Source organism: Manis pentadactyla, unplaced genomic scaffold (assembly GCF_030020395.1).
Source record: "Manis pentadactyla isolate mManPen7 unplaced genomic scaffold, mManPen7.hap1 scaffold_733, whole genome shotgun sequence".
Classification (NCBI taxonomy): domain Eukaryota; kingdom Metazoa; phylum Chordata; class Mammalia; order Pholidota; family Manidae; genus Manis; species Manis pentadactyla.
The window spans coordinates 17726-27596 of record NW_026645124.1 but is presented as its reverse complement, the minus strand read 5'-3'; the positions used below and the strand labels follow the sequence as shown (position 1 = coordinate 27596).

General features: G+C 41.3%; 1 protein-coding gene across 1 annotated transcript; it reads left to right on the top strand.

Annotated features, from left to right (window-relative positions):
• The first annotated feature begins 33 nt into the window (after nt 1-33).
• Nucleotides 34-6236, top strand: LOC130682489 (bromodomain adjacent to zinc finger domain protein 2B-like). Its single transcript, XM_057496834.1, has 6 exons — nt 34-826; nt 1116-1247; nt 1541-1690; nt 1957-2100; nt 2374-2517; nt 5697-6236. Exons 2-6 carry the CDS (start codon nt 1117-1119, stop codon nt 5881-5883), a joined length of 756 nt encoding a protein of 251 aa, XP_057352817.1. The 5' UTR covers nt 34-826; nt 1116; the 3' UTR covers nt 5884-6236.
• Nucleotides 6237-9871: the final 3635 nt, after the last annotated feature.

Genomic DNA, 9871 nt, shown 5'->3' with positions numbered 1-9871 from the left:
TCATAATGTTGTGCCAACTCTTTCTACTGGGAGGTGGAGAGGCATAGACTAGATATGGTATGGATATGTTTATTTTTGTACATCTAACACCACATTGTGATTTGGTTGTGATATGGTTGTCATAGCAATGCATAAAGTGTAGCACTGGCTGCTGTCATATTACATACTGCTGCATGGCTTTACATCACAGTGCATTGCATACATCTGCTTGTCTGTCTATAAGTATGATCTGTCCCCAAGATTTTTAATTGAATTGTGTAAGCCTTATTGAAGGCCACTGTCCGAAAATTTGTGTTACTGATGTTAAAATGAAAGTTGGATAACTGTACAAATCAGGTACAATTGTGACCCATATTCTCCCATCTTTCCTGATGCAAAACTGCCATTGAATACGGTGTGAATTTTCAGTTAGGTTGATGAGAGAATATGAAATAGATTCGTGTTTTATAGGTAAATTTTAGAAGTGATATTAGAAATATCCCTTTGGGGATACGAAAAAGAATTGATTAGACGTTACAACTTTGATTTTTGAAGTTTGAAATAAAATGAGATGATCAAACTCTAAGCTACTGGTAGTGCTTATCTTATTTTCATACTGTGCCTTTTAGATGCCCTTATGGCCAATGGTGCAGCTTTTATGGCTTTAAGTAGTGCATGAAGTGGCAGACATCAGTAAATAGGAGTATCCCGTTTCATTGGTATTGGTGTATGAACCACATCTAAGCAAAGAGCAGAGAAAAGGAACAACGGAGGAAAACGATTCGGGTCACCTGTCAAAAGAACCCAGTTGTACCTCTGTTAAGGAACCAAAATGAGAGGAGGCTGAGTACGTGACTTTTTGCCAGTATTATTTCTGTTCCCCTGTCCTATATGTTATAACATCCCATTGTATTTATTTAGAAAGTTTCCACTGTTCTACAGGTGACTTTTTGACCGTTTGTGTAAATAGGAATTTTCCTATATAATGTCAACTCTGTACTATAAGTAAATGTATTCTTTCATCTATTTTATGAATTGATTTGCATTGTCTTTACTTGAAAGACAATGAAAGCTACACTTTTACTAAAGATGGATAACTGTGAAGCATGGATGTTGATTTGAAACATTTTCTCTAGGATGATCCTTGCCGACATGGTAACTCGCCTCAGCGAAGAGTTGAGGAAAGGAAAAACAGAGAAAAACACTTATGACTTGTCCAAACTACCAACTTGTGGTTCCGTTAAGACACCGAAAAGAGAGGAGGCTGAGTACGTGACTTTTTGCTGGTATTATTTCTGTTCCCCTGTCCTATATGTTCATAACATCCCATTGTATTTGTTTAGAAAGGTTCCACCATATTACAGGTGACTTTTTGACCGTTTTTGTGAGTGGAAATTTTCCTTTGTAATGTCAACTCTGTACTATAAGTAAATGTAGTCTTTCATCTTCTTTATGAATTAATTTGCATTGTCTTTACTTGAAAGAGAATGAAAGCTAAACTTTTACTAAAGATGGATAACTCTGAAGCATGGATGTTGATTTGAAACATTATTTTCTCTAGGATGATCCTCACTGATATGCATACTCGCCTCAGCGAAGCGTTGAGAAAAAAGAAAACAGAGGAAAACACTTGTGACTGGGCCAAACTACCAACTTTTAGTTCCGTTAAGACAACGAAACGAGAACACTCTAAGGACCTGACTCTTTGCGGGTATTATTTCTGTTCCCCTGTCCTATATGTTCATAACATGCCCTTGTATTTGTTTAGAAACCTTCCACCATACTAAAGATGACTTTTTGACCGTTTGTGTAAATAGGAATTTTCCTATGTAATGTCAACTCTGTACTATAAGTAAATGTATTCTTTCATGTGTTTTTATGAATTAATTTGCATTGGAAGAGAATGAAAGCTAAACTTTTACTAAAAATAGATAACCCTAAAGCATGGATATTGATTTCAAACATTATTTTCTCTAGTAAGAACCTTAATGAAATAGAAACTCATCTCAGCAAAGAGCAGAGAAAAAGAAAAAGGGAGGAAAACACTTCTGGTAACTCGTCAGAACCAAGTTTTACTTGTGTTAAGAAAGCAAAACGAGATGACTGTAAGGACCTGTGCAGGTATTATTTCTCTTCTCCTGTCCTATATGTTCATAACATCCCACTGTATCTGTTTAGAAACCTTCCACTATATATATTAAAGGTGACTTTTTGACAGTTTGCATAAATAAGAATTTTCCTATATAATGTCAACTCTGTACTATAAGTAAATGTATTCTTTCATCTTTTTTTATGAATTAATTTGCATTGTGTTTACTTGAAAGAGAATAAAAGCTTACTAAAGATAGATAACTCTAAAGCATGGATATTGATTTCAAATATTATTTTCTCTAGTATGATCCTTACCGAAATAGAAAATCATGAGGATGCATGGCCTTTTCGTCTTCCTGTAAACTTGAACTTTGTTCCTGGTTATACCAAAGTTATTAAGAAGCCTATGGATTTTTCCACAATTAGAGAGAAATTAATTAGTGGACAGTAAGTACATCATTTCTGTTCAGTGTTTATTGAATGTTATGTGCTCAGTACTCTTATAGTGAGCCAAGAATACATCAATTACAAGCCCTGCCTTTAGAGACAGGATATATATGTGTGGTTAAGGTAGTATGATACGGAAGACAAGTCAATTAAAATTATATCAGTAATTAGAAATAGTGTAATAAAGCTGTTTTGACTTTGGAAGGCCACCAAACCTAGCCTGGGAGTTAAGGAAAAGTATCAGGGAAGCCTCCCAAAGTGACTAAGTGACATGTAAGCTGGAGCTTATATTGTGCATCATTGGGATATCAATATCATTTCATGTGCATTAAACAAAAATTGATTTCATAATATTTTTAGATTATTATAAGATGGATCATTGTTAATTTTAAGTAATGAAAGCCTTACAAAGAATCATAGATTACAAAAAAGGCCTGTGTTAAAAGTAGAAGAAAATTATTTGCTCCTCTCTACCATATGGTCTTTGTGATCCTATCGAAGGGTAAAGTGGCTTCCTGGTCACAGTTAATGATTTTTGTTAAAACGACTTCAGACTCCTGCCAGGGAGTGACCACTGTCAGTGGGCTTTAGTTGGTTCTGGATACTGGACTCCTGTGGAACCACAGGAAGGAATGAGGCTGTTTGTTTACAGAACAAACCCACATAAAGCATTTCACGTGAGAATGGCCAGGAGCCGTGGAGCTGCATGGGCCCTCTACTCCATTCTCCCCGCTCCCTTTATTCCTATATACTGCTTTTGGTTAATGTAGCTTGTGCCCATAACTGCAGGCAAATTCACCAGTAATTCTGGAGAAAAAAGGAACTTTACATGAAAAAGAACCATAAAATATATTTTGATTACATTCTTACTGTGTTTTTTAAAAGCATTATTTAACAGTGTATTAATTGATCCCTCCTGGATATTCCTTGGGAGAAAATGACCCTGTTCTATAATTTATATTCAATTTAGAAGTGTTGATTAGAACTTAACTCATTAGTGACCAACATTCTTACATGTATCAAAGGATTTAAGAAGTTGACAAAATGACTAATTTATTTGTTTGTAGGCTGAAATGCCAGTCTTTCAAAAGATTTTATTTACCTTTTAAAAAATTAAAATTCAGAAAACATTTAAGACTGTTAAAATATTGGTTCTAATATGAACCAAACAGCAGAAGCTGGTGTCTAGATAGGAACTAGTTCTTTTGCTCAGATGTTTAGGTGGGTAGCACAGGGCTAGGACAGACTTACACAGGAAGACTTTACCAGTGTTTAAATTAACTCTTGACTTTATCTTCTGCAATTCTCCTGTCCCTGGGTGGAGGATGAACTTCAGCCTCAAAATCCCCAAAACACACAGGTTCAAACATTAAAATAGAGCTTAGACATTACCAAAAATCGGAGCTCCCTTTTGAGAATGAGTACTGGTGAATGGAGGAGGAACATAGCAGAGGGAGGCAGGCGGAGGGGAGCAGTTCTGTACGATCCTGTTCATGACGCCAGCTGTGTTGGAGTCAAAATTCAGTGGATTCAAAGTCCTCTAACTTCAAATTGTTTGATTAAGCCCAAACTAATGAGCTGGAAACAAAACTCACAACAATATTTCAAATATTTAAATCAGAAATTTATAGAACAGAGGGGAGGAGGTGCCTAGTTTAATGAGTGTGGGTTCCGTCAGCTGCCCTGTCCTGTGAAGGGATGGCAGAGATGTGAGCACCGCACTCACCGCACCTAGAGTCTCACCGAGAATTCTTTCCTGGATTCCAGTCTCCCTGACATTAATCATTAATCTTTTCTTGTAGTAAGGAAGAGTCTAAAGAGCGAAATATTTCTCAGAGTAATATTAAAATATTTTATAAAAACTATTCTCATACGTTGTATGATTCTATTTTTATGAAATACCCAGAATAGGTAAATCCATAGAGACAGAAAAACAGATTAGTTGTTTCCGGAGACTGGGATAGGGAGGAATGGAGAGTAACTGTTTAATGGGTTGGGTATGAGGTTTCACTTTAGGGTAATGACAATGTTTTGAAACTAAATAGAGGTGGTGGTAGTAGAATGTGTGGAATATACCAAGTGCCACTGAATTATCTACCTTAAAATGGCCAATTTTATGTTATGTGAATGTCAACTGAATAAAAATAATAATTCCCAGAAGAATAGGAAAATGGGTGAGGTTACATAAGTACTGACTTAAATGAGAGAGTGAAAAAGACTATACAAGGTATTTGATGAAAGAAATAGTTCCACTTTTACCAGGTCTCAGAGCTCCCGTGTGTACTTCATAGGTATTTCTAAAAGGTAAATTAGTGTTCAGCTTATCGTCATATATTAGAATTAATTTAAATTTGGATATCCAAAAGCCCTCCTTCAAAATATATTGATTTGGCTTGAGTTGGCTTGAAACAAGGCAGTCTTTTTTTACCAAAAAGCTTAGGCAGGTGCATTCACCAATCTGTCTTCTCTGTGCTCTTACAGAGAAAGAGAATCAGGTTTATCGCACCAAAAAAGCACAGACGCCACAGTGCTTCCAATGGAAGGGCAGATCCTCATAGTGTTTCTCTGTGAAGGGATAATATGCTGTTTTGTTGTTGGGATCATCATAATCCATTGCTTGAGAAAAGAGCATGGTTGAAAAGAGAAGAGAAAGAAAGAGGAAATGGGGAAGATTTAACACAGAGTGGCATGTCCTGGGATGTATGTGAAGGGTCCAGGGCAGCTGTAATGTGTATCGTGCATAGGAGGCATTGACATTATTTCTAATGAAACTAAGTTGTTTTGAATGTGGGTCATAGGGTACTACAAGTGCTACAATTGGTCAGAAAAGTTAAACTAGTCAAGTGGAATGAGTTCTGGGCTGGGATTGTGATTCAAGTCAAACCGGAAATTGGATGGGGGGAGAAATGCTAGTTAGTTGAAATATATCTTGATCTTCTGAGAAATCTGTTTTTTCCATTTAACCTGTCTATATCCTTTATAGTCCAGAACACATGGAAGTTTTAAAATGCTCCATTTGTAAGAGGATATAAGGTGTTTTATTTCTGCTTAAATGCAATTATCTTTTTTTCTCTTACCATTTCAGTTTTACTTTTTATTTACCTTTTATTATCATTTCATTTGTTTACAAAACAAAGCCACCCTACAAAAGAACCTCTAAATCATGTGTTTTCTTTCAGGTATCCAAACCTGGAAGCCTTTGCTGTCGATGTCAGGCTTGTTTTTGACAACTGTGAAGCATTTAATCAAGACGATTCTGATACAGGCAGAGCAGGCCACAGTATGAGGAGGTATTTTGAGAAAAAGTGGACAGATACTCTCAAAGTGAGCCAAAGCTACAATAATCTCTTTTTTCCTTTTCAATAAGGGCGAATAAGACCAGCAATGTCAACTAAATTTTACATAAATGTGCAAGGCACACACATAATGACTTTTTATCTTAGTAAAAGTATCACACACAAAAACAGTATCAGAAGAATGATACCATTTTTAAAGGCTTCACTCCTACAACAACCAAGGCCCTTGGTTATTGGTTTGTGTGATTTATCAGCTAATTTAGGTAGAACAGGGAAGCACACCCAAAGAATTTTCAAAGGTAAGGGTGTTACAGAGTAACAGCAATTAAAATATATCAAATCGCACTGAATATTCAACACCAGAGCTTTAATGTGGGAGATGGTTCTCCTTTCCCTCTCAATAAATATCTACTTTTCCTTTTTTTATTTTGTAAGTTTATTTTTTAGTGAATGTATTTAATTTTATGAATTATTCATGATTAAGCCACATTCAGAATCTTCGTTTTCTGTGAAAAGGAGAAACTAGAAAATTGCTTTAAATCTTGAAAATACAAGGAATGTTTTAGGAGGAATGTCTCCGAGCAGGATGGACCCCTTGTGGCCAGGCCTTTCCTCAGGTGTCCGGTCCTCCTAGTGCTGAGTGGCCCTGGACCTGCCCTGGTGGTGGCCCCACAGTGGGTGGGCGTGGATTCTCGGGGCAGGAGTGCACCGACCCAGGGCACCAGGAGCCAGGCTGGCTGTTTCCCGCCCCCTCCCAGTCTGCTCCCTGGGATGTCCATGGGGCAACTAGCCCTGTAACTGTGCCCCTCATGCCTGTTGAGCCCCCCAGACCAGACAGGTCTTTGGGGTTGCCAGTGGGTTGAGGTCTCCACACCTCTCTGGGGCCTTGTCTCACTGTGGCTGCAGGAGTTCTGGGGTTGGCCGAGGTCAACCACTCCTGCCCAACTGCCACCTGCTTCTCTGCTCCCTCCACTTAGGCCCATCAGCTCCCACCTTCACCCCACCCAGTCCCCTTTCCCTCCCCTCTCTCTGCCCTCCCCTCCCCCTTCCCTCCCTTCACCCTCCGTTCCCCCTGTGCCCATGGTGGTCCTGTGCTCATGGGGGTCCTGCCCATGGGCCTCTGTTCTCATGGGGGCCCCTCTGCTCATGGAGCCCTGTGCTCACGGGCTGTGTTTTCATGGGGGGCTCATGTGCCTCAGCTCATTTGGGGAGTGAGGCTTTGTCTTTTGGTCAGGTTTTAATTCCCCTGGTTGCCTGACCTGGGGTTAGGGAGGCATGTGTCCCACTCCAGTCCCCATCTGAAGCCCCACATCCCTGCATTGTCCCTCTGTCCCAGGTCTGAGGCCTTGATTTGGGGAGCAGCTCTGGTGCGGTGAACAGTGGGAAGAGCTCTGGGCCCTTGGTACACCTCTGTGCAAGTTGGGGCCATTGCAGGCTCATCAGAGCCTGGTGGGGGCCAGCTGGTGTGCAGAGCCGTGGGGTCACCCATGTCAAGCAGCTGGTTCATGTCGGGGTTTTTAGCATCTCTTCCAGGTCGGGTCCCCTCCAACTCAGCCAACCCCCTCTCCTGCATTTGCCTTGATTTGGGGGCTGGATCACACATGACGGTGGGCTCCTGGCAAAGACACTCTCTCCGGGTACACCTTCCACGTGTCCTGCTCTCCCCACTCCAGGTGCTGGCGTTTAGCAAAATCCACAGCCCTTTCCTCTGAAAGCCTTAGAGCTTCTGCCCCAAACAGTAAAGCCACGTTACAGTAAGGTTTGTTTCCACATTTACTAGGAAGAAAAAGTACAGTGTGAACTTGGCCATAAAGAAAGAGTATTTTTAATTGTAGTAAAAAGCATAGAACACAAAATGTACCCTCCCAACAGTATTTAAGCACATTTTAGGACCATTGACTGTATCCCACTGTTGGGGAACAGATCTCCAGAACATTGTCATCTAGTAGAGCTGAACTCTGTCCCTATGGAACGGCTCCCCACTTCCCTCCCCAGACCCTGGCAACTAGCCCCTGCTTTTGTTTCTGTGATTTTGATGATGGCAGGTATCCCCTATGAATGGAATCATACAGGACTTGTCCCTCTGTGTCTGGCTTGCTACACTCAGCATCATGTCCTCATGTTGTGACATGTAATGGGATTTCTTTCTTTAAGGTTGAACAGTGTTCCACTGTGTGTTTGTACCATGTTTCCTTTGCCCATTTGCCAGCAGACACTTGTGTTGCTTCCACCGCTTGGCCACCACTGTGAATAATGCTGCAGTGAACATGGCTGTGCAGATGTCTCTGAGATACCGCTTCCAGTTCTTTTGGACATGTACCCAGAAGTCTCATTGCTGGGTGATGATGGTAATTGTATGTTCAGTGTTTTGAGGAATCACCGTACTGTCTTCTACAGCAGCTGCACCATTTTACATTCCTGCCAACAGTGCACACGGCCTCCAGTTTCTCCACCTACATTTGTCTTTTGGTTTTTGATAGTGATTGTCCTACTGGGAGAAAGACGGCATCTCACTGTGGTTTTGGTTTGCTTTTCTGTCATGATGACAGGTGTCAGCACCTTTTCATACGTCTGTTGGCCAACTGTGCTTCTCATTGGAGAAATGTCTCTTCTGGTCCTTTGTCCACATTACAGGTAGGCTGCCTGGGATCCCCACATCTCCTGCGGATCTCCTTCCCACTGAGCGGCTTGTTTCCACTGTGCAGAGCTTCTCAGTACGCTGTGACCTCCTTTGTCTAGTGTTGCTGTTGTTAACTTGTGCTTAAATGTCCTTTTGATCACCTGAGATAAAGGCAGGGATGACTGCACCAAGTTCATCACATTCATCCCAAAGGAATCGACACCATTAGTTAGGTAAGAATGCCTTATCAAGCATGAACATAACAATGTTTGCTGAGAATTTTTGTTGATGTTTATTTTGACATAATGATAGCCTTTTAGAAGGGCAACAATAGGTTACTGACAGATCTTATGCATCATCCATTCACAGTCCCCAAGTCTCAGCATTTTATGTTATCTTTATGCTGCTTCAGAGCACAGAGGAGGGCATGCTGTTTCCCTGGCTATGTTTTCATGTCTGCAATAACATTATGTAAACCAGATGGCTTCTAACAGCAGGGATTTATCTTCTTTCGGTTCTGGAGACCACACGTCCAAACTCGAGGTGTGGGCAGGGCCATGCTCCCTCCTCAGGCTCCAGGGGAGGCTCCTTCTGGCTTCTAGCTCCTGGGGGGCTCCAGGTGGCCCTGTGAGTGTGGCCACATCCCTCTCGTCTCTGCCTCTGTGTCCACATGGCTTCTCCTCTGTGTCTGGGTCTCTCCTCTTCTGACTCCTATAAGGGTACCAGTCACTAGATTACTGGCCACCCTCATCCAGGATGACCTCATATCAGATTTTGCAGTTAATCCCATCTGCAAACACCCTTTTCCCAAATAAGGTCCCATTCACATGTTCTGGGGGAATATCATTTTTGGGCCCAGAAAATCACCCTTTATTTTAGGAGATGACCAGGGCCCTATATTGACTGGCACTGCCAGCAACTGTGTGGAATGGGGGTGGGGGAAGAATGAGGACCCTGGCAGTGCCTTTGATAGGAGGGATCAAGGCTGGGCTCAGTCAAAAAGTGACTTTTTACTTTGAGGCTCATGAAAGCACTTAGGCCACCCTTTCTCTCAGCAAAAGGGACCCAGCACTGAGTCCAGAGTAGTTACCTCAGAAAGCATCTTCTGGAATCTTGCCATTAATAGCATTATGGCACCAGTAATTACAGGTATAGAAGACTCAGTCGCTGGACAAAATGACAGCACTGTCACTTTAGGCTCAGCAAGGCTAAAGCAGGAGTGTTTGAAGCAGGAAAGCTTGGACAATTGAGAAAGTTGGTTGTCAAGGAAATGGAGCAGGCCTGTTAAGGTTGTCAAGGAAACTTCTCAGAGCAGAAGGCAGGAATTGGGGAGCTGGACTCCCTGTGATCCTCCTAAAGGTGCCACTGCTTTTAAGCAACATTATCTGAATGATGAGCTGAGAGTCATCTTTTCAGTGTGATTCAGTCATCTTCTCTG